The 26,525-nt window shown below is 25.8% G+C and overlaps 2 protein-coding genes across 2 annotated transcripts; one reads left to right on the top strand and one right to left on the bottom strand.

Moving 5' to 3' along the window:
* Positions 1-328: 328 nt before the first annotated feature.
* Positions 329-11,828, bottom strand: LOC126903850 (slit homolog 2 protein). The gene is made up of 2 exons (XM_050682358.1): positions 11,620-11,828; positions 329-3,141 (listed from the first exon to the last, which is right to left on the bottom strand). Exon 2 carries the CDS (start codon positions 3,034-3,036, stop codon positions 1,078-1,080), a length of 1,959 nt encoding a protein of 652 aa, XP_050538315.1. The 5' UTR covers positions 3,037-3,141; positions 11,620-11,828; the 3' UTR covers positions 329-1,077.
* A 4,994-nt stretch (positions 11,829-16,822) lies between these two features.
* Positions 16,823-26,297, top strand: LOC126904119 (protein timeless homolog). Its single transcript, XM_050682848.1, has 21 exons — positions 16,823-17,036; positions 17,109-17,443; positions 17,507-17,641; positions 17,752-17,847; positions 17,910-18,188; positions 18,271-18,417; positions 18,956-19,068; positions 19,132-19,264; positions 19,782-19,936; positions 20,039-20,166; positions 20,323-20,485; positions 20,552-20,632; positions 21,427-21,533; positions 21,693-21,755; positions 21,951-22,014; positions 23,529-23,727; positions 23,790-24,024; positions 24,098-24,198; positions 24,389-24,599; positions 24,834-25,153; positions 25,221-26,297. The coding sequence occupies exons 1-21, from the start codon at positions 16,946-16,948 to the stop codon at positions 26,148-26,150; spliced, it is 4,086 nt and encodes a 1,361-aa protein (XP_050538805.1). The 5' UTR covers positions 16,823-16,945; the 3' UTR covers positions 26,151-26,297.
* Positions 26,298-26,525: the final 228 nt, after the last annotated feature.

Raw genomic sequence — 26,525 nt, 5'->3', positions numbered from 1 at the left:
CTTTTAATCATTATAAAAAGTGAGAAAGAGAAAAACACATCAAAAATATCGGTCGATTATAGACCATATAAGAGCTACAAAAATGAAAAAATATAATTTTGATCAAATAACAACAATTATTATTGCTGTAGATAAAATATAATTTGTCTCAGTATGCTATTTCATCAATTATAATTTTTCATCGGTAATATTTGATACAGATAAATAAATACATTTATATTATGTTATGATACATGCTTTTATTAAAAATAAATGTTCAAAAAATACAGTTTCTCTCTATTCTCATGTAAAGTTTTATTTTACCAGAAAAGAAAATTGTAACAAAAAATTAATTTTTTTAAATTTAGCTATTTTATAGGTAATATTACTACACATTAATTCTGAACCAATATAATTTATTACCACAATTTAAAATAAGATAACAACCAAGATTGGTTGATCGGAAAATCGGAAGATTTCACAAAGGGTTGCTTAAATATTATGACAAGAGAGCTTTAAAAAAATTGAATTTTGACTTTTTTTTTAGTTCACTAAAAATAAATTTTTTTTGGATCGCACTAGAAAAGCCAGTTTGGTTCTGATAACAATACAATACATGAATGTACTTTAGATGTAGAACTTAGCCAATAGTTTATTTTTGTCAGTTCCCGATGTATCGAATAACAGGAACCATAGAATAGGAGACAACGACCCCGAAATGTTATGGCAATGACAACTTTTGCCAATTGAATAATTTACATAACTATTTTTACAATTTTACAATGATAAAAAAACGGAATAAATTTCTACAGTCTGGTGCAACCAAGAGAGGTACTTCAATCTTTTATTCAACCTCTAATAGATAGTATAAAATTATATATACTATTAGGATTTGTGTAGAGTGATGAGTATACAAAAAAATAATTAAAAGAAAAAAAATTTGGTTTTTATTTTATGTTGTTATTGGTTTTATATTATTATTAGTAATAAGTTTATTAAAGTAAAAAAAAAAACAAAATAAAGTTCAATCAACGTCATTTATTTAAAAAATAAAAAAATTAATTGATAAAGAACACATTTATTTACATTTTTGGCAATTTACCATCTTTCTACATAGTTTAAACTTTCTAAACTTTTTATTTCAATTGACTGATAGTTTACGTCTACATTACTTTGCTTCCATCGTATATTTTTAATAGGAATAGTTCTTATTCCTATCAAAATAGAACCAAAAACTAAGAAAATGAGTGATAATATAATAACAAAAAATACCACAATTCCAGGATGTTTCACTTCTGTTATGACTTGTGAAATTTTGGGTTCAGTTTTAGCTCTCAATCGTTCAAAAACTGCTGTTGGTTCTGTAAATATTATTTTATTTTGTTTGATTGACGTTGTAGTAATCGCTGCACAATATTCTATGTCATAAACCAATTGTTCTTGACCATAGTTATCTATACAATACAGCTGATCAATGGGCGTTTTTTTTAATGTTGGTAGCACATTTCTTAGTCTGACATTTGTTAAATTTATCTTGTAATTATATTTTTCCCACGAAGAGTGTATTTCACACATCCATTCCTTAAACCATTCTCCAAAACAGTCAAGTTTATTAAAAAATAAATTTCTCATTTTTGGCATATAATAAGGTAAATTACTAGGCAATACTTTTATATTGCAATTCATTATATCTAAATATTCTAATTGTAACAAGGAAGAAAATACTGCACTATCATTAAATAAAATCGCAGCAAGATGTGAACTGTTCATCAGTCGGAGATGACTTAAATATTGAGTATCTGTAAATGGAAATAAGACTGTTTCTAGTGGTTCCATTTTTTCCATTATAAGATGCTTTAATCTAACAGGACCCACTAACATCTCTCTAGTGATAAGCTGGATAGGATTTTCAGATACGTCCAAAATATCTAAAAATGTAAGAGATGAAAATGTAAAATCTTGAATGTAACTCAATCTATTATTTCTAATGTTTATTTTTTTAAGTCTTTTACAACCTTGAAAATCTTCCATAGTTAAGTTATTAATCCTATTACCACTGAGATTAAGTATTTCTAATCTATCAGGTAAGCTTTTTGGTACTATTTCTAATAAATTATCACTAAGATCAAGTATAGTTAAAAGATCTAGTCTCCCAAATGCATCATCTTCTACGTAACTTATACGATTTAAACTTATATCAATTTTTTTAAGCAGTGGAAAACCATCCAAATCACCACTGCGAATAGATTTTATCATATTTCCACTTAAATTAAGAGATCCCAATAATGGAGCTGACGTTGTTGGTACTTCTATAAGATTAGTAAAAGATACATCCAATTTTTGAAGTCGTGGACTTGAAACCAAAATTGCTGGAGCCAAATCAACGTTCTGGGCAATATTCAATTCAACCAAAATTTCGAATGGTTGAAACGCGGTTGTCTGATCAAGACGATGGTTTTCTGACAAATCAAGATGTTGTAATGTATTACTAGGTAGATTCCATTCTGAAATTCTCGTCAACCTATTACCTCGTAAGTTTAGCCACTGAATATTTATAAGATCACTAAACGTATCGTTTTCTATCCATAATATATTGTTATAACTTAAATCTAGAACTTCAAGGTATGTGGCATTTATCATGTCGGTTTTATTTAATGATTGTATAGAATTCCAACTCAAAGTCAAGTTTTTAGGTGTTGAACATATAGAAAAATATTTTACTTGATTGTGTGACAAAACTAAAGAATTTACATGAATTACCTGGTTAAATTTCACTGTACATGGATTTGAAATATTATTTTTGGACAAATTTATTTCGTTTAAAGTTACATTTTGTCCACTCGTTAGGTAAAGCTCTTCAATATCATTTTCTGATACGTCTAACCGGGTCGTACCATTGAGATAGCTAATATCAATTTCATACGGTATGAACTTACAGTAAATGTCCCTCAAATTATTTTTTAACAAATCTAAAACACATTCATTTTGGATTTTTGATGCAGTGACTAAAATCAACAAGGCAAAAACAACGTATCTTATCATAAACATTGTTAACATTTTGAACTTACGACTTAAAAGCCGTCATTTTATCTAATACTTAAACCTTTTCATATCATATCGTATGCCTGCAGTCTTCAACCAAAATAACTTCATAGTGAATACCTGTAAAAATACATAATAATTTGAAATCGTTTATAAAAGTATATTAATTAAAGTTTTATTTATCTTTATAAATTATGATCTTTGATCGATCAGATATTAGTAAAATAAAAAATTATATATGTGTATGTGTTGCAAGAAAAATGACTTCATATAAAATATTATACTATCTCAAATTTTTCTATTAAAAAGACTTAATTCAAACACTGGTTGTTATTTTCTGAAAATTGAAAGCATTTTCTGTCAAACTCTTTAATAATTTACTCGTGTGATACCCGCTATAAAAAAATTTCAGCTATTCCAGCTCGTGTGTTAAAAAAAGTGTCATATAATTGTATAAAATAACACACGTATGGGTAATATATTATAATTGAAAAATATTGTTTAGAATTAATTTTAAAACAATGAGTAAATTTTTACAAGGTTCTGAACACTTGCACACGTGGAGGCATAAATCATTGAAACTTTGAATCTTATCCTTTGTGTTTTATCAAAATATCATAATAATAACATTATAATAACATCACACCTTGTAATAAAATATACAGTAGACTAAAGGTTACAGTCGGTTTTAGAACAATACACAATTATTTATTTTTATCTACATGGGTTCGAATTTATATTATTATACAGATACCTATATACCAAGCCTTGCAATAAAGTCAGTAATTTTGGTTAAGGGTGGGATGTCGCTATTTAATACTCAAAACTGAAAAGGCCATTGTAGTCCAGATTTTTAGAGGGAAAATTTATTACCATCAACAAAATTCTCAGTGTTATAAACTTCTATAGTCACTAGAAATTAATTTTATAACAGCTTATAACATATTTATTTAATCTAAAAAATATCATTTTATATACGCTCTTGAGAAAAATTACTAATTGACAATTTTTAAATATTGTGAATAATACATTATTTATTATACTGGACGAAACAAAATTTACATTAATAAATATAATTCGTAGATTTACATTTAATTTATATACAACTAATGTGTTAATTTTTTTTTTAAATAGTTATATTAAACATTATTTGTAAACATCAGTGAAAGTAAATTATTACAAACTTTAGATTTTAACAATAAATGAGAGATTTAAAATTGCTTAATTATACCAATATTACAACTCTACTTTGGATAATGCTTTAAATATATATGATATATGGAATTTAATATAATTATGGAATTAATTCCATAATTATAATTAATTCCATATAATATATGGAATTTTACAAACTTTTTGTGGCTTTTGGCAAAATCAATATGATACTTGTAAGTCTATGTTGTTTATTATTCACCTTCCTCAAACGAGTCTTTAAAATACTAAAATAAAAAGGATTATCATTTAACACTCTTAAGCCCTATGGATCAGTCTGTATAGGGATAGTGAAGCACATTTTTTGTTTCTAAAAAACATCAATATTAAAGACTAATGAAATATTTCATTTACTTTCTAAAATGTTGACCATAAAATTTGATTCAACTAGTTGTTAAACAATTTTAGAAAAATTAATTTTCTATCATAACAACATTGGCATGGACAATTTTATTTAAAAATGTAATATTACAACAAAGATTACAACTCCTGGAGTTTATGAGATGTAATGAAACTTACTAAAAATGACAAATATCGAGGTAAAATAATATTAATTAAAACGGTATTTTGCTATTCAAGGTATTATTTCCACGTATAGTGTTGTTGCGCTTGTAAAACGGCATTTACATACAGCAAACTTACACCAGTTTAACTTTGTTCGCTTACCAATGGCTCATTAATATTCACAACATAAGAATAATAATAATAATGTATTCACTTCAACCCAATGTCGCGAGCTCAAATCTAAAGTCTGTCATGAATGACAGATTGTAGAACAACTTTTCTTTTGCCAAAGTTTTTGCATATAACCGTCAACCAAAGAGAAAGTCTAAGGTGACTGATATACGTTTGGGTTAAAATGTAAATTCAAAGTTTTCGTTGGCTTTAAGTTACCAAGTAATGCTTAAATCCTCTTTAGACCGTGTTTGGTCCAATCGCCTTTACTTTAACAAAGTATTCGCATAGGTGCGTGTAAATATGTATATAAATATTATGCATATAAATTACTAGCTCATATAATACTTTGATTTATGAATACATCCGAGAACTTGATAGCTGCCATCATTGCTGACACTAATAGTCACATTTTCGTTACGTAAATAGATTTCAAAGTGGAATTACTCATTATAAACGACACTGAAATTGGCCCATTAATCATTAAATTAGCACAACAGCCATGCCAATTTTACTATTTTATTGATCGGTTTACGTTTTTTAATGACTCCCGTGTGTTCGAGCACACTTTGCATATACGCAAAATATAAATTACACTATTCAATATTCCATACGGTTCTATTTTGCGAAATTCATATAATTTCGCTAACAATAACTACTGTGAATATTACCACGAAATTGTGATTGCTTTTACAGTGAGACTTTTATTAATATATTCAAATACACACGTCCTTTACGATCTTTCGTGGTGATATTAAATTTGTTCAATTTAAATTCCGTTTCTGAATGTGTGTAATTGTAATTATATTAAATTTTTTAGTAAATAAACCATTTCATTCCGAATTTAAACACAGCATTAAACACAATTTGTAAACTAACCCTAATTTATTGTTTATTTCATATCATTTCTAAGCCCCTGTTAATACTATCATTATTCGATAAATTTTAAGTACGTATACATCTATTTTAGAGGAATAAACATTTTCAAGCGCTCATAACGACACGGTAGGACCTTAGGCGTTACAACGTGAAAAAAGCAATTCAAAAACGCGTTATCGTTTTCGTAAACATTATTTTGTTAGTAATTACACAGATAAAATCTAACTAACGTTAACAGTTGGCAATTTCTTACAAACAATTATACGTTTAAGTTATTTTTGCTATCAATTTATTCAAGATTTGTTAAATTTAAAAAAATAAAAAGATAATGTAATTAATAGATACCTTTAAAAAAAACGTTTTTAAGGATACAAATGAAAATCTCATGTATAATGAGTTATCTAATCGAATTATCGTGTTGCTATTCGTTCATCAAGGTATAGATTTTAAGTTCTAAAACTTTCTCTGAAGAATTATAAGAATAATTTCTTATTTTTCATTATTTTGTAAGAGATGGGCAAATTAAATTTTCTGATTTATTACTGCGTTAGAAACTTTATTTGAAAATCCAAATCTTATATCATCAAAAGCTATGTACAATTAAAGTTTATTTGGAATTACAGTTTCAGAGATTCAGCGTTTAATTTAATCGAAAAATTCCAAACGAAAATTGTTTGACTTATTTTCAACCAAAACTATTTTATTCGATGTTGTATCGTTTTATTTATTTAATCCTCACTTGAATTACTAGAATATTGTAGACGTATTATCGAATAAAATATATAGCGATTAAATAGAAATTCAATTTTGTGACCGTCAAAAGTATAGACGTACGTATAGGTATGCAATTTAGATAAGACCACAAGCACGTGCCAATGTAATGCATCAAGCTTATAAGCCCTTGAAACGAACATGTTAACGATAAAATGAAAAGAAAACTGACAAGAGCAAAGAATAATTTCACCGTTTGCAGCCTAAAAATGTATTGGATTTTGTATGCAAACAGAGTAAGAGCGAATAGGAAGCATGACTTGCTCCAAGATTCGTGGAAGTTCTTATTTAGATAGTTCACGTAGGGTGGAGAAGTAAGAGGACACGGTGGTCCAAGACAAATAAAGAGGAAGAAAAAATGGTGTTTTCCCGGAGGAATATAATGCTTTGTTATGTGAAAGAGGGACGCCGTGAGAAAAGGTATTACAAATCTGTTTAGAAAGTTGGCTGAACACAAAAATAATCCAATCAGACCTAAGCCTGCATTTACAAGAGACTAGTCCTTTATATAATAATACTCTTAAAAGATAAATCGTATTTTCCATCTCTTCATAACATTTGCATGGACAACTTATAATTAATTATTCTCCTTCGCTCAAACACGTAAATGGTTTATTTCTCCTGTCATTTGTTTGTATTGACTGCATACTTCTGGCTACATCCCAACCTACTTGTTATTCTTAGTCATTGGCTGGTTCAGAGATGCCCACAAATTGATTTTTTCTCTGTTTATTTTCGAATTATTTGTCTACACTATTTTGCACGCCAACAAAAACGTATCAAATGCTTCGGTATTCAGCGTAAAATCAATAGTTTTGTAAAACACACAACTTTCTAACAAAGGCACTTTCAAAAATAAGAACAATTTATCACTAAAAAAAAAAAAAAAGATGTGAGTGAGTTACTCTTGGCTGCATTGTTTTACTGGAACATTTTACTACCGATTGTCATTGGTTTCTAATGTACTACAAAAACCACCCACGAATAAACGATAAATAAAACTTGAGCTAATAACAAAATCCCTCCACTTTAGCTCTTACGGCTCTATAGGAACAATGAAAATCGACAATTAAAATTCCAGATGAATACTCTTGGATTTGTTTCTCAAAACCCAACCGTTTGTAGCTGCGCTTAGATACGATTGATGATTTTGGTCAAAAGGGACTACATTACCGAATTCATGGCGCTACTCAAAGCTATTGTTGTTTATTTATAGAGGCACTTTAAATGAACAATCGGATTCCTTAAGTCTATTCAACCGGAATATTTACGATCACCTGTACGTTAACTAGGTCAATGAGCACGTCTAGAAAATATAGTATTTTGTTAAAAAGTAAGATTAATGGTAAAATAAAATAGCTATAAGCTATTAGATTATTATTTAACTAAGTCTACAAGCATAATAATAATAAAAAAACTATAGACTTAATCAAAGTACTATTATGTATACAATGTATTTACTTATATTATTTTTCCTGTATTTAAATAAAAATATGTTTAATTTACTATCTATTTCAATTTTTAAATCTCAAAGAAAGATTAAAAATATCAGCGCATTATTTATTTTTAACAAACAACAAATATATAATTAGGGGCATTTTCTAGATATTCAATACTGAGTTTTCTAATATAACTATAACAAAAATAAATTAATTGGTGATTAGGATATAAATTGAAAAATTAATAGATTACTATGATGCATAAGAGTCCATTTGTAGGCAAGAGAAAGACACGTCTCCTTTTAAAAATAAGATAAAATATTTTTATTTTGAAATTTTTGAAAAATCTTAATTTTTTTTTCTTATTATTTTAAATACCACCATACTACTTTTCTGTAGATCATTGTTCGTTGTTTATTTAATTATTTACACAGAATAAAATTATATATTTGTAATTGAATCTAATTTTAATGCACATAAATCGGATTATATGAATTTAGTATGTTATATTATTTAGTATGTATTAAATTTCTTGTTATAAAATATTATTTGAAATCAGCTTAATCATTATACAAGTTAAATTATTAGTTAATGTTACTAAAATATTGTGCACATTTAAAACAATAAAGTGAAAAATTTAAGATTTTCCAAAAAAAAAATTTTATTATAAACATGTTTATATGTTTTAGCTTCGACGCGAAGCTGAGAAGGTATTGGTTTTACTAAGATGTGTTTATTTTTTTTTTTTTGTATAGACACTTTTATATATATCTTAAATTAAAGCTAATGTAATATACTTTATCATGAAAAAAAAAAATTTCGGACTTTATTTTATCTTCACGGTGAAAATGGCTACCAAATGCTATTTTTGTGTGGAAATTTTCGATTTTGTATTTTACATTTTTAATTTTATTATGCTACAACTATTTGAAAAATGTATGGATCAATACAATTTTTTCATGAGAAGTAGTCTTTATATACATCTTTCATTTGACGTACTGTTTTTTTAAATCGGACCATTTCCCTTTAATTGAGGGGGGTTCAAATCTAAAAAATGCATGTAGAAAATAGAACTTTTTCAACTTAACTTTTGAAAGTGTTCCGGAAAGTCTGACACTTTTATATATATCTTAAATTAAAGTTAATGTAATATACTTTATCACGGTAAAAAAAAATTTCGGACTTTATTTTATCTTCATGGTGAAAACAGACATCAAACTTAATAAAAAAAATACGATTTTTGTAAAAAAATTCTTTTTTATATTTTTAATTTTATAATGCTATAACTTTTTGAAAGATGTATGGATCAATATAATTCTTTTTTTTATAGATGCATGATGTCTTTACCTATTATTTGGTATATGTTTTTTTCATATCTGACCCTTTACCTGCCCACAGGGGGGGATTTAAAATGACAACTTTTTCACAAAAAATTCACTTTTTCAACTTGACTTTTGAAAATGTTCCGGAAAGTCTGACACTTTTATATATATCTTAAATTAAATCTAATGTAATATACTTTATTATGGGAAAAAAAAATTTCGGACTTTATTTTATCTTCATGGTGAAAACAGACATTAAACTTAATAAAAAAAATACGATTTTTGTAAAAAAATTCTTTTTTATATTTTTAACTTTATAATGCTATAACTTCTCGAAAGATGTATGGATCAATATAATTCTTTTTTTTGTAGATGCATGATGTCTTTACCTATCATTTGGTATATTTTTTTTATAAATCTGACTTTTTACCTGCCTACAGGGGGGGATTCAAAATGACAACTTTTTCACAAAAAATTGACTTTTTCAACTTAAATTTTGAAAGTGTTCCGGAAAGTCTGACACTTTTATATATATCTTAAATTAAATCTAATGTAATATATTTTATTATGGGAAAAAAAAATTTCGGACTTTATTTTGAGCTGTCGTGTAAAACCAATTTGGAAAAAATTAATGTTTTTTTAACTTTGCATAACTTTGAAATATGGGTAAAAATAAGCGCGTGAGTTGCCAACTTTATGTGGATTCAGTGTATGTTTTTGATTATTTTACATTATTAGAACTGTTTATTTTATTACAGTTTTTCCGGAAGTATATTTAAAAAAATGTTTGATTACAAAAAAAATAGGTTTTACCCACTCCTATATTATAATATAGACACTGTCCCTGCTATTACAGTATGATTCTTATCGCAAAAAATAAAAAATGCTAATTAAATATAAATTTTAGTTTTCCAATCTTAGATCTTACTGAAAATCCAATTATTTTATTTTAATACTAAAACCTGATTTTTAACTTAATAAATTTATAAATAAGTCATTAAACTTATTTCAATATATTCTATCATTACAAATGTAATACATTTATTTTTAATAATAACAAAATTTATAAAAAAAGTTAGATAAGAATTTGTATGATATTAAACTACACCAAACATTCAATCGAAAATTGCCAGTTTCTTTTGTCTAACCACAGATTTTATGATTTGTCGGTAAATCCTCGTGAAAACTAATTGGACGTTAACATTTCACTCCATGAGTATCTACTGCCATCTTAATAGCATAATGTTTTTCACTCATTTTTGGTGCTACAAGCTCTTAAATGGTCATAAAACGCTGAACTAAACATCTGATTATAATTCTCGATAATACCTTTCAGTATAAATAACAAAAAATATAAACGGTTTATAATTTTAAAAGTTAATTGGTAAAAACGTATAAAGTTTTTATTACAGAAAATCCTTATTTACGATGAGCCATAAGTCTTGACGAAATTTCTCTATCTTTACTAAAAGTTAATTGGAACTGAATGAACCTAAACGACGTTTAGTATACAGGGAAAAAAAATAAAAGCAAATTTTCATAATATCAGTTTGTGTTTGTTCAGTTTAATAGCATTTAAAATTTATTTTTTATGATTGTATTTTTGAAAATGTCAATTTATAGTGAAATCCACAACGATACAAATGGTTTTTACTTTACAATATCTTAGCGCAATACTATTGTAATGTGCTTACTAAGCTTTATTGTGAAACAAAAAAGTGGTTCTGCGTGTTTTGAATATTATGAAAATATTCAAAAGCTAACACAACGTATATTTTTTATCTCCGTATAATGTATACTACTCGCTGATAGAAATTTAAAATAAAAATACATTTATGTATTGAAAATTGATATAATTATTTCTATTTGAGATGGGAATACTATACTACGTGTTATTTTAAACGTGTTTATGTTCTTTACAAAAGTAATGTACGAAAAATATAAAACAGATAATTTATGTTTTTAATAGACATATAAATAATAATTTAAAATATTATATTTATAAAAAATTTTTAAAAATAACTTTTTAAGTAAAAAGGTGCTTGGAATACATGTTTATTATTCATATAAGTTAAAATATTTAACTTTATTAAAATTAATAATTAGAAGGAAATTTAAGTGGCTATTAATGGTTGACAAAAAAATGTAAGAAAAATTTTTTTATAATGGTTGAAAGTTATATATTTTTCTAAAACAATATATTTTCTATTATATCTTCAAAAATAAAAAATTATGATTTTTTTTCTAATTGAATCAATTAAAAAAATTAAAACAATAAAGCATTTATAGTTTATATTTACCAAATTTTCGTTGTGCTCTATATTAGTGTTGCACAAAATGTTTACATTGCACACAATTATTTTGCTTGGGAAGCTTTTGAATCACTCCACTACGTAATTGGTTAAAAAAAGCTCCAGAGAGACATGATCACATGAGAACAGTTCGAAGACGACTGACTCGATATAATTTTCCTTCAGAGTACATGGCCTGTGTGGTAGTTCCCGGCGATATTAGTTACCACGCGTATATACTCCTGTTTTTTATCCACCGGGTTGGCAGTGTTGCCATTGGTTAATAACGCGATTTTCACTACCCTTTCATTCCATTATTGTTAAGTCAAAGAGCGACGCAACAGGAATCAAAATTCAATAGAACAAATTAATGACAATTTTTTTTCAAGTAATTATCTAACGACAAATATTTAATTTTACCATTTTTTCTTCTTTTTATTGTACGTGAATGAGACTAAATCAATATGAAATCCGGTACTCAATATCGTCTGATATATGTGACAATTTTTAAGATATACGCTTAAAAGTACTCTTTTCTTGTAATAAACGTAGTATTATTTCCTATGGTTTATAGAAACAAATCAAATTTTAATTTGTTTTTTTTTTTATAAGAAAAAAATCATTATTTGACGAAAATGAGGGGTAGTATTCTTAATAAATTACACTGTAAATATTATTAAGCTTTTATTTCTCATTTTCATAATGTGTGTAAAATATTTAAGCAGTAGGCTAATACGTTCTGATTGAAATTAAAAGAAAAATATACTTGTATTTAGACATGAGAAATATTGATGATTACTTGAACAAATTAACCATTTCGCTACACATGTAGTAACATACAGCATTTAAACATATAAATAAACTAGGCTTATTAAAGGCTCTTGACGTTAATCTAAATATTTATTTATTTAATTAAAAAAACCGCTCTCGATCATCATTACGTTTAAAAATAATAAAGTAAAAATAAGCCGGAGGCTCAACAAAATTTCTGTAATGAATTCGCTGTCGTGATACTATTTATTTTATAAATTACCTTGTATACACATAAACGTATAAACCTGCAGAGAAAGGAGATTATATTTGACACATTTTGTGACAGTTGAACCATAAAAATTCTTTCGGTAGTCCTTTCGCATTAACTATTCTATCACAACTAATGGAAACTCTGTGTACCTACATTGATTAAAATGTGAATTGCATACGCTGGTTTGTGTATTTTATATTATACATCATTGGTCTTTAGTAGATATTCTAAAACCTGAACGAGAAAGAATTATCAATTTTAATCAAACATAAATAATCAGTCAAATTTCAGTTTTATAAAGGAAAATATTGTTTAATCGAAGAAAATATTTGTCACAAAACATATCTGATCATTAATTTTTTTAATAATTTGGTTAATTAAAAATAAAATTATGATTTTATTCTGTCGGACTTGTACATAGACATTTTCAAGTAAAAGAACAAGTATTTTGTAAAACCAATTTTTTCTTAAAAAAAAAAAAAAATGTAAATCTAGATAATAAAATAAAATTCACTGTGACTAAGATGTTTTATTTTTAAGAGTAAAATATTGTATTACTATAATATAAATATAAGTAGACATTTTTTGTTGTCAAACATAATAGCAAACTGTTGTGTAAATAAATCATATGCGGTAGGCATATCTTTTTTTACAAAATGATAAAACCTTTTACAGAATAAAGAAGAGTTAATATACAGTATGGGGGCACAATGCTTCTAGTCCATTAAATTCGTACTTCCACATGGCCGCTCATACCATTAAATACCTAAAAGGCTTACAATATAATAACTTCAGAGTTCAATACTTTCGAGTACAAATATTAATATTCTACGACATCCTAAGAACTTAATTTTTCTAAAAAACTAAGACTATAAAATTTTTGTAGCTTATAAGGATACAAGTGCAACACATTTATACCATTAATAAGTTTGTATCGAAGCGTTTTAAGATCAAATTTAACAACAATAAACAATTTCTAAAATAAAAATGATGAATACTTTAACATTTTAAGTTTACAACATTAAAATTGGTACATAAACTGTATAAATGATTTTGTAGTAAGTGTAGTAAAAAACATATCTAAAATGGCACATAGGGAGAGTTTAGGCTTTCACTTGAGTTTTTAAAGACTACCTAATTATTTTTCTATTTAAGTGAAAAAAAGAAAATTTATTCACACAAAAACCGTGTATCATTTCGTAGTCAATGAAAATCGTAAAGTTTGCAAATTTAAATTCAGTGAGGTGTACTTTCGGACATTTCAAGTGTGTAAAGATTGGAGGATTAGTCGACTGAATACGACGGAAAATCGAATACAACCAAAGTGAGTGTCACGACAAGATAAATTGTCAAAAACAATCCGTGCAATGATTTATTATCCTGATTTTATTAGTTCAATACTCTTCCACTTTACATGAATCCTTTCGATTATTACACTAAGTTGTTAAAATTTAAAAATCCATTGCCTTTTATAAAAGTTTATTAACATTTATTTTGAAAAAATTCTTACAAAACTCTTTAAGGGTTTTATTATTATCACACCTTTAGAATGTGCTAGAAAATATATTTATTTGCGTTTTAATTTTATAAATATATTTTTTTTGCCAAACATTTATTTGATTTATTTTCATAAAACAGATATCAGCAAAAATAGTATCTCATCAAAACGTATTCAATTTTTTCAACCAGTGTGAATAAATTTCATTTTATGTGAATATTTATATTTTTATAAAAATACATATAATTTTCTAAAAATTTTGGAGGGATACGGCAACTTTTTTGGTGGGGCAGGAGCTAAGACCCCTTCTCATTACTATGACACACACGGGAATGAGTTATGGGCACTGTTACTTTTAATAGATAATACCTAGTATAACTTATATATTATACAAGTTGTTTACTCACAATGAGCACCTTTATATCAAAATAAATTGTAAATATAAAGACATCTATACACTAAAATTGATCATAAACTAAAAATGGCTCAGAATAAAAATATTCTCTATTAAGATTAAAAGTAAACATAAGTGTTCGGCAAAAAGTTGATAAAAAGAAAAATTAATCCACGTAATTTTAAAAACTATAATATATTTACTCTCGACAACAGTAAGGCAAATATCGAAATATAAATCGATATGAAAAGTATAAGAGATCATTTCCACTGTTACCCGGATAACTTTTCAAAACAAACAACTTTGTGCAAAGATAAAATAATCAAAACTGTTTACCTTTATTGTTTTCTCCTTACGCCTCATTTTCTTATAATTGTTATTGCTGGTTATACCAATTGCACATTTTGTTAATGCAGCGTTTCCTTTTTTATAGCTTCAATACTCTTCTACGACCAACTTTAAATGGTCTAAAATAGTAAACGCAAGAAAATAGTAGCTTTTACATACCAGAATTGCAAAACAAAGATGTCATATATTACACGTTCCATTAAAACGTTTCTCTTTTATACACCCCAAACCCACTAACGATAATTATTGTTGCTACGGACCGACCCCATCGGGTTTTAAAGCGTGAGCCGTCACTTTACCCTTTCTACCATACACGTCCTTTTGAATTCTATTTTTGAAAATATACAACTAAACAAACAAATAACCTGTAACATAAATTATCATAAAAATGCTCACTTTCAACCCAACACTGTGGCGATAACGCACCTTTCGCCGGTAGTAATTCAGTCAACAAAACAGTGAAATCCTCTTGATACAAAAGCACTTTTATGTTAAACGTTTTTATTATATCAGAGCAATGTCCTTTTTGTGGAAAATTGCATACAATAATCCAGGGAATAAGGCGATTATCTATTGAGACGGAAACTCGTAATACCACAAAAGGATAAAGCATTGACACCGTGGGGATGCTGTCAAAGCACCGAGCAACCGCAACTTTTTGTGTAACATCAAGTGACTGACCGACGACCATATTATAAATTATAATGTGGTTTTATAATTTAAAATCAATAAAATATTCTATTTTCAAGTTAAATTGGTATAAATAGTGATGTAATCGAGGGTACATAGCGTTTACCCATTTTATAATTGTCTATCTACGCGTGTACCCATAACGAAAATCTAGGTTAATATATGAGTATATGTACGTCATATTTGATGTGTTAACACTTATTCATTTAGTGATAAATCGCATTTAAAATAATTTGGAATATTTTAAATTCCTATAAGACAAAAAAGATACTATTTTTGTATATACGTGTGTTACATTAAAAAAAACATTAGAGTAAAAGCTTAACTTTCTTCAGTTCGCTTTATTGTTTTGCTTATCATATGTTCTTATTAGTGTCTAAGTCGTGCATTTTTAATTGTAACTATATGTATATCATGATCAATGTACAGATAATTGGGGAGACTTAGCTGAAATGTCAGACAAATTATATATATGATTATATAAAAAAAATTTAAGAAGGAGATATTACATATAACGAGCCCCTCCAAAAATTTTGTTGAAATTGGGCTTATAAATGTGGTCTATAATCCTGCCAGCTCCCTCCGTGTACCACACTGGATAAAATTCCTGTATCTCCCCTTATATCTACGTCTGTACATTGTATAACTACAACAGCCGAATAAAAAATGAAAAAAAGGCTACTCATACCAAAGTTAATTTTTTTATTCCTGTTAATTGTACGCCCAGTGATAAATTTCTGTACGTCTCATTCTAGTTCTGCATAAAATAATAAAATATGCAACACAATGAATACTTTCTTTTTATTTATTAATTATAGCACTATGAATAATATTCATAGTACATTTATATAAAAATAATTTTATTTATTTATTTCAAAAAGTAATTTAAAAAACAGTTTAGGCGTTTATTTAAAAGTGTTCAATTAAGAAATAATTTTAGGTACATCAAAACCTGATAGAAAAGTTTATGGATTTTAATGAATCGATTGGTATAGCATAGACTGTATGATAAACTATACATTTTCATATGTCTGTGAACGTAGAATGATTATTAATTAATCAAATAAACATGAATATTATTTATAATATTACCTAAGTTTAATTTTTCTCATAGAAATGTTTTCTTTTACATTTACGATTGTTAAACACAACATTTATTAGTTCAGTAATAAAATATATTTATGAAATTATGTTGGTTACACTACTTTTTCCCGCGATTTTTCAATAATTTTTTTATCAACATGTAACTCTTATTATATTTGATCTACTTAATCCATAACACTTCCGCCAAATCGTAAAACAAATGTTTTATGTCCATTCATTTAAACTTTAAGTGAGTAACGTGTAAATTTGAAATGAATTAGTTCTGAAAACTTTAAACATGGCACTTCTTCATGCAGAATTGACTGCTACTTGTAATGCTTTGGGATATACAGGAGCAGAAAAATATTTTATTGACCCGCAGTGTAAGGGTATGACAAATAAGATATATATTATTTTTGAATTATTGTATTATCTTTTTAATACAATTTTTTTTTTATTAGAGGCGGTTCGTGATTTAATCAAATTTTTACGGCGTGACGGTGATGATCATGAAATCAGGCGTTTTCTTGGAAGTGCAAATATTGTACAATCAGATTTAATACCTATACTAATTGAATATTCTAACAAAATCGAATTGTTTGATTTAATTGTGCGGCTTTTAGTTAATCTTACTACTCCAGCATTGTTGTTGTATAATGAACAACCTCCTGTTGAAAAAATACCTTCCCAGTATTATTTACAAATGATACTACATTTGCAAAAATATAAGAAAGCTTTTACAGATGTTAAAGTTTGGAAAGTTATTGTTGATAAACTAGCAGAAGTTATGCAAGCTGTATGATATTTTTTTTTAATTTTCAAATTCTTTTTATGGTTTTTTTTGTTTTTAAATTTTAAGGAGTACCATGAAAAAGGAGAAGAAAAAGTTTTATCTACCGTAAGAATTCTTATATTAATTAGAAACATACTTCATGTTCCTGCTGATAATGATGCAGAATGTAGACCCGATAATGATGCTAGCTTGCATGATCAAGTAAGAAGATTAATTATGATTATATTTATATGAAAAAAGATAATATGTCTATTATATAGACATATTATTATATATATATATATCTATTATATTATTATATTTATTGCAAGGTTCTATGGGCAATGCATCAAAGCCAAATTATTGATGTTATTATGTACATTGCATGTTCAGAGAATGAGCAACAGTATTATCTACATGCGTTAGAAGTAAATTTTAACTAAATATATTGAAATTAATTTATTAAGTTCAACAATATATCTTGTTGTAGATTATTTCTTTAATGTTACGTGATCAAAATGCAGCAGAACTTGCAAATGCTTCTGTTAGTCGTACTGAAACTGAAAAAGAAAGGGATGAACAAGAACTTATAGCTGTCCTGAGAAAAGAACGTCTAGAAAAAATGGAAAAACTTAAGAAGTATAGTGGTTCAAGACATTCTAGGTTTGGTGGACGTTATGTTGTAGCTGGTATGAAATCTATAGGTGACAATGAAATGGTTGTTTCTTCAATGAGTTCCAATGTTAATAAAGCATTTGATCGAAACAAAGTATAATTGTTACTTAAAATTTCTAATTTTTTTTTATTTTAATCAAATTTTTTTTTTTTTTTTTTTTTAATTTTTTATGTAGAAACCTATGAAAACACCACGAAACAGAATGCCTTTAAAAGAATCTGGTATTGAACGAAAATCTGCTTTTAGTGTCAGACTATTTTTAAAAGAATTTTGCGTAGAATTTCTACATGGATCTTATAATACATTAATGAAACATGTTCGAGTAATTTAACATTTTTAATCATTTTATTCTCTTGCTGCTAAATGTGTTCTTAATTTAAGATAATAAATTAAACATTTTTTCTTATTTAATTATTTAGTCAGTTAGTATAAAATTATATTAATTTTAATCAGAAAGTTAATTAAATATTTTTTCATATTAATAATTTCTTATTTTATTAATTAAAAATAATTTAGTAACAGCTAAAAAAATATTTGACTATGTTAAGTAATTAGAGAAATATATTTTAGAACAAGGGTTGATTCAGTATTTAATGTTGACTGATATAAACCAAATTAGACTAATCAGTCTCAGTTTTTATTTATAACCCAATATTAATACTGATGTAGTATTATTGGATCAAAAAATTAAATATATCACACTGTGAGTGCAAGGGTCCTAATGTTGAATTGATAAAACTATAAATATATATCATCTGACATTAAATACCAGTTCAATTCTAATTAGAATATAATTTTAGGGAAAAACAGTCTTATTCATATTAATTAATTCTTTCTATAATTAAATTTATTTTAAACAGGAGATTTTAGTTCGTTCAAAAGGGCAACCTAATGATGAATCATATTATTTTTGGGCTATGCAGTTTTTTATGGAATTTAATCGTTATTACAAATTTGAAATTAAACTTATAAGGTAATAAATTTATATATTTTGCATCTAGATTTTAAGTCGTTTTATTTTTAAAAAAAATTTTAGTGAAACTATGGCATTACATATATTTCATTTTGTTCAAGAACGTATTGATGAAAGCCGTGAAAAATTGTTAACAGATAAAAAGAAAATACCTGTGTGGTCTAAACGTATGCACTTAGGACTTAAGGCTTATAAAGTAATTTTTTCAAAATGTATTACTTCACTTAAATTAACTGAATATGTGATGCATTCTAAAAAATTCATCTTAGGGTAAAATAAATTCAAATTAACTTTTTCAAATATTCTATTGATAATCTCATTTGTGTCAGCGGTATTATTCCTGTAGTTCTATTTTTAAAGCTCCCTGGCATATTGTGTTTTATACTTGGTAATTACAAAAATAGCTGTTGTTGGAAAAATCACTATTGATTTAAATCTTCTATAATCTATACTTACAGATGGTTTCTCTTATTAACTTTAGGATATGTACTTTTTAAGGTACAATCATTTTAATATATAGATTGACTATATAGTGATGGCAGGGTATGTATTAAATTTTTATAACAGTACAAGTTGTACCAAGATTACCTTTTTTTTTAAGTGACGCAAAATATTTGCTGGACTAAAAGTTATTAAAGATGTCAAAACATGGTGACACTCTGTGTTTATAGATGCTTTAAATCAATAGTAAAACTTACTTAAAAATTATCTAGGAGTTGATGGAAACACTCTTAGTGATGTACCAAAGTAAAGAAGCTGTTTTGGAATCCAGTGCACGTACCATTTTAACTAATCTATTTTATGTTGTGGAGTACAGAGATATGATATTAGGGTTATTTCAGTTCTATGATGAAGTTAAATTTTCCAGGTAATATATTTAAATGATAATTTTTAATTGTATTTACTCAATAATTCATAGTAAACGTTACTAAATAAGCAGTATTAAATTATTAAAATATTAATGCCCTAGGTTATATTTAAAAGACTTAGTTGAAACCAATCACGTTTTTATGAAATTACTGGAAAATTTAAAAAATAAACAACGTAACTTAATCGTACAACGTAAAGTGAAAAAAACAAATAAAAAAATTGTTAAAAGTTAGTTTTATTAGTATTTGTNTACAACGTAAAGTGAAAAAAACAAATAAAAAAATTGTTAAAAGTTAGTTTTATTAGTATTTGTTCTAAAATATATTAATTTATATTTGTAATAAATTAAATTTTTAAAATGATTATTAATTATTAAATTTTAAGCTGTAAAATCTCAAGCTACATTGAACAACGATATTGAGGATATTACATGGGATAATATTTTCCCCACATTGAAAAAAATAATGCAAACTAATAATTTAATTGTTGACGCTGTTGAAGCTAGACCTTATGATCCTGTATCTGTAATTCCTATGGAAGATCAAAAGTTGTTACACTTATTTTTACAATAATTATAATTTTATATACTTATAATTACTTTTTTATTTTGAAGAATTGAAGCCATGCGTCGCATAAGAATGCATATGAGAAATAACCGTTTAGAAGAATCTATAAAACTTTTAAGAGCTTCAAGGTTAGTTCATTTTCTACATAAAAAAACATATATGAGAAAAAAAATACTTAGATTTTGTTTTAGCTCACCAAAAATCTTTTCTTAATAATTTAAAAATGCTTGTACCAAATTGTTGAGGTAATTTGATAAAGTTCCAATCACTCAAATTGATTATGTATTATTTTGTTAAGATATTATTTTGATATAAATATTGACTAAAATCATTTTTTTCATATGGAAAAAAAAATTAGTATAATTTTATCGTTTTAATTCAAATCTTCTATAAATATCAGGACCTATTGTAAAGGAACACAAGTATAGATTTTTGTATACATTAATTTCTCCTCCTCAATAAAATAAGAATGTGTGAATAAAATTCATGAAATTTATATCAATTTATGTATAATATTTTAGTTTATTAAAACTGAAATATTGTTTTACATTGTAATGAAACAAAAATTGAACAATAAGTCCTATTTTAATTTTAACTGTTGACATATTTGCTTCTCTGTTTCCTAGTCTCTCTTGATTCTCTACCATATCATAATGACTGTTAGTAGTAATCCTTGATCTGATCACACTTTGATATTAAGGTGAATAACCTTTCCAATTGTTTTTGTAGATTCTCTACCCACTTCCCAATATTACTAATATTCTTAAAAGCACCTTTGCTTTATCACTTTATGTGCTCTATAAATGCAAGTTAAATGAAATTTCATAGAATAATTATCTACTAAAAGAAGAAAAATTTTCATTAAAATTGTAAGTTATCAGTATTATCAAATTGTTAATTATCAATATTGTATCACATACAGAGAAGTTTGGCCAGAAAATGGTTATTTTGGTGCATTACAATTAAATGTTGATGAAGAACTTGATATTTTGAAACAAATATATTTTGCTGACCTTGGAATGCCAGAAGGTTATTATTTATAATTTTTTAATGTAAAGTAGAAAAACCAAACTCATTTGATTTAAATAAAAACATAATAAATTTTCTATAAAAATTAACTAATTTTAATATCTATTTTCTTTGGTTTGTCTTATTTATAAATAATAGTAATATATGCATATATTTTAGGATATAATGATGAAATTGAATCTAATAATCAAAATGATGATGAAGACAAAGAAGAAACTGATGGTATTTTATTATTTATTAACACTAAAAGTTTAAAATATAAATTACTTTATTTTAGTAGATTACCTTTTATTAGATTAAAAACCCTTATAAGATTAAAAAAAAATTTTAATTATTAATACTAATTTTTTATACCATACACATATGATGTCTTTTAACTGGATAACTTATTTCATTTGTATCATTTTGATTTTTTAGAAGAAGATGAAGACGAAACACGAATTGAAGAAGAAAACTTTGAATTTTCTGACTTCATTAAAAAGTAAAATTTTTAAATGTAATGTGAGTTAATTATAGATGTAGATTTCTCTTGGGCGAGAGAAATCTTCTCATATTTTTTATAAGTAAAATTTCAATTGTTTGTTTTAGCTTATATTATTTACTGAGTTATATTTAAGATAATGATGCCTGGTCTAATATTTGATGCTCCTAATTTTTTTAAGGGTTGTCTTTTGAATTTATTAAAAACAATTACTCATAATTTTCAAAATTTTTAAAAATTAAGCAAAAAAATCGTGATATTTTTAGATTTTTCTTTTTTATATTGTAAATTAACTTTAAGAATAGGTGTTCTTTGCCAATTTTTTGTGTTTAAGTTGGGTATTATAATGTAGAAAGCTTCTACAGAGGTGGCAAAAGGGGCAGTTTTCATAATCTTTATGTATTATAAAATTTAACAAATAAGTTTTTTTTGAATAAAAAATAAAAAAATAAATTTTATTAAATTATATAAAGAATTTTAGGATTAAGAACATCAAAAATTATCGATTAATTGTAAATAATTTTTTTAAATATATAGATACTTAATTTTATTAATAATACATAAAATTACTAAAATTCTTTTATTTATAACTTTTTTCTGAGAGGTCCATAAGCGTCTATTAGAATAACATTTTTGAAGATACTATATATAATTTTTTCCTACCCAAATAGACAATATATATGTATATGATAATATATATATATACTTTTCTTTATTTTTCGGAGAATTAGTTCGTTAACCAAGGAAGTTGTATTCTATCTTGTTGCGCCTCTAGTGAAGCCTCCAAAAAAGTGCAGTTCCCTGCCAATGACCACACTTACCCCCTTACTCTTTGACCCTAAGTCTGTTGAACAGACAGTAAAACCAAATAAATATTTTACCCCCCATGCAAAATTTCTGCAGATGCTTGGGTTGGTTAAATATTTACATCATTCCACAGAATAGTATTTTTATTTTTATACAATTTTACAAATATGTATAGCCTGTCGAAGATAAATTTACCTTAACTGATTTGACACTCATAATTATAGCTATTTTTAATAATAATAATAATCATATTTTCTACATATTGTATATATTATTAATTTTTTATATTAGCAAATGTTAATTTTACAAAAAAATGAAAAAAAAAAATTTTAAATCTCTTTAACCTCTTTCCCAATTACCTGGGGTTTGACTCTACCTTAAAATTATTTTTACACCTGCTTACAACCTGATTCAACATTATGGCTGAAGAAACCAATTTTCCTGGGAACAAGTTGTATGTCACTGATAAAGTTCATGTATGGTCATCCGTATGGGTACTAACAGCAAACAGTATAGTCAAATATGAGAATTAAGGCTACTTTTATAAAAATTTAGTTACGCAATTTAACAAAAATTGTAATTTTAAAAGGAAAGTTTCATTGACAGAAATTATTATCCTATGTAATGAAATTAATATTCTGGAATTATGCAATCAGCTGAGGGTTAATCTTAAGAACTTAAATATATAATTAACATTATTTTCGTAGATTTGCAAGACCCAAAGTTCTTCATAGCTGTTGTCAATTATTAAAAGACTTTGAGAGGAATTCTTCATACACAAATCATGCACTCGTGAAACTCCTTCATCGTATTTCATATGACTGCAAATATGAAGCATTGATGTATCAAGCATCAATATTTCGTATATTTCAGAAAATTTTTATGTCATCTAATCCAAATCATAAAGTATTAAAAATAATTTGACTAAATTTTGAAAATCAAATGTTATATCTAACAATCTATTATAGGAGCTTAGACATTTTGCTATATATATAATTAGAAAATTTACTGAAGTGGCTCGTAAAAATAAAAAAGTCTTTATGGAACTGCTATTCTGGAAGGACTTGAAAATTGCTTATGAAATTGAAGAAGGATATAATGCAGAACAAAATATTAAAAAATCAACTAATTGGACAGAAGAACAAGAAGATGAATTACATAGACTTCATGAAGAATATATTCGTGACACACCTAATAATGAAGGTATATAATTTTATTTATAAATTTATTTTGATATCATACTTTTTAATAAAACATTTACATTTAAATTCTTTAGATGAAGTGACATGGATATGTAAGAATATGATTCGACAAGACCGTTCTAGAATAAGTGTTCTTAAAAAATTAAGGCAACTTAATATTGTTACTAAAAAATTGGTAAAACAAAATTAATTTGTATCTTTAATGCTTAAATTTTTTTTATTTTCATTGTATAAATTTTTCCTATGGCATTAAAAATAATATTCTATCTAAAATAATATCCGTGTTATAAATTAACATTAGTTTATATTATTGAAAAAAAATATGTGTATTAAACTTTATCATTATTGATATTTTAATTTTGTAGAAACCATCAAGAGAGTTTTCTGAAGCTGAAATTGTTCAAATTACTCAATTGGTTTATGAATTTAAAGAAGCAGCTGATCCAATTGGACATATTATAAATAAATTAGAAGTAAAGCGATCAAAAAAAATAATTATTAATAAGATACTTGAACTTGGATTAGTTAGGGATAGAAAAGAGTTAAGAAAAAAAAGAGGGAAGACTTCTAATAAATGTGAGTTTTTGATCAAAGTAGGCTAGAAGTCACTAGTGATCATCACAAAATTATCCAAAAAAATAATAAAAATTAAAAAATTGTAGTTAACATTTTTTTGTTGATTGGTAAACTCTTTAACTTGTTCACTTTTTTGGATAATTTCATTATAATCACTTATGAGTGTTGCTACTAGCCTACTTATTTATACACAAATATTTTATAATAAAGTCGCATTTTTAAAAATATTTAAAGCTCATGGTGCAAATATTAATAACTCAAGTGATGAAAGTAATGAATCAGATGATGAAGATAATTATGACGACCAACCTGTTTATCATAGTTTGACATCATCTTTTGTTATTAATGCCTTGAAAAAAGTTGTTGATAATGGTATGGAGTCTGCATTACAATGGTTGATTGAAAGTTTAGATGAGGCAGCAGAGGATCTAGGTGTTGATGAATCAGATGTACCTTTATTACCTTTAACTAATGAATGTATGACAGCTATTAATGATCTTACATTCCAAAATGCAATGGTTGCTATAGGAATACATAAACCTTCTGGGATACAGGTGAAATAATAAAATTGTATTTTAAAGTCGTACTTAAAAAAATATCTTTAATATAAAAATTTCTTAGGAAACTTATTGGCGAATACCTGGCAGATGGCAAGCTAATGATATCCGCCAACGATTAGTGACTATCAAAAAAGTATTAGAAGGAAACATTGCTGTTGATGAAGCCAATGATTTAGAAAGTAGTGATGAAGATGTTGAAGCTACATTTGATAGAATAAGAAAAGTTATGGCACCAAAAGAAGACATAAATAAAGAAAATTTAAATTCAAATAGTTTAACTAACAGTGAAAGAAAGAATAATCATTTGTTATCTAATGGAATCAAAGATAATACTGACTTAATTGTTACTAAAACAAAAACTAAGAAAAATGTTTTAGTCGATACAAGTGACAGTGATGACAATGTGAAATTATTAAATAACAGAAATAAATCTAAAAGAAAAATTTCAATTAACTCTAGTGATTCAAATGAAGATTTTGTAACTGTAAACAAAAGTGAACAATTTGAAGACAGTAATAAAGATGATGTCAATATAATTGCTAAACAGCCTTCATCTTCAAATACATTGAAAAAAAATACAAAAATGTTAATACATAGTAGTGATTCTGAAGAAAATTCTTTAAATGTAAAGAAAACTGGATCATTAGAAGATAGTGATGATGACAATGTTAATCTAACTACTAAAAAATCTCAATTAGTTTTTATAAAAAAAAAAAAGAATAAAATTAACTCTTCTACAGATAGTAGTGAGTCTGAAGATCTTGAGTTTACTAAGAAAATGTACTCAAAAGTTCAAAATAAGTCAGGTTATTTGGAAAATGATAGCAGTGATAAAGAAACACTTACATTAAATAAAAATAATGTATTATTAGATGAAAATGATTTGGGCAATTCTAAAAGAAAGATACCATTGGATGATAGTGATGTTGAAGAAGAAATTGGCTTATCCAAAAAGAAGAATAAATATTTTATTGATGAAGATAGCGATTAATAATATTATTTATATAATTTTATTTGGTTTTAAAGTTTTATTTAATAATAACTAATTTTATGCAAATAATAAAATTACTAATAAAACTTCAAAAATATTATTAGAAAATTTTAATAATAGTAAAAATAAATTTTGATAATAAAAATTGATCACTTATAGCTAATATTATTTAAAATTAAAATTTTAATTTTAAACTAAAAAATATACAAAATATTTAACTCACATAAAACAATGAAAAATTGTGTATACGTATTTCAGAAACACAATTGCCATTAACATAATAATTTTGTAAAATATATTGTAACAGGATAATTTACTACCAGAGTTGGTCTGATGGCTGTATTTTTCATTGAGCTATCTAGAGAAAATTACTAA

This window comes from Daktulosphaira vitifoliae, unplaced genomic scaffold (genome assembly GCF_025091365.1).
Source record: "Daktulosphaira vitifoliae isolate Bord-2020 unplaced genomic scaffold, ASM2509136v1 Scaffold_4, whole genome shotgun sequence".
Taxonomy (NCBI): Eukaryota; Metazoa; Arthropoda; class Insecta; order Hemiptera; family Phylloxeridae; genus Daktulosphaira; species Daktulosphaira vitifoliae.
Note: the sequence above shows the minus strand (reverse complement) of the source record. Positions and strands in the feature narration are given on the sequence as shown.

What these genes read in the sequence shown, in the direction of transcription:
- LOC126903850 (XM_050682358.1), bottom strand. Translation starts at nt 3,036, where the DNA reads ATGTTAACAATGTTTATGATAAGATACGTTGTTTTTGCCTTGTTGATT.
- LOC126904119 (XM_050682848.1), top strand. Translation starts at nt 16,946, where the DNA reads ATGGCACTTCTTCATGCAGAATTGACTGCTACTTGTAATGCTTTGGGA. An exon ending in TAGGACTTAAGGCTTATAAA is followed by an intron (nt 19,265 to 19,781) that starts GTAATTTTTTCA and finishes AAAATTATCTAG; the next exon opens with GAGTTGATGGAAACACTCTT. An exon ending in AAACTTTTAAGAGCTTCAAG is followed by an intron (nt 20,633 to 21,426) that starts GTTAGTTCATTT and finishes TATCACATACAG; the next exon opens with AGAAGTTTGGCCAGAAAATG.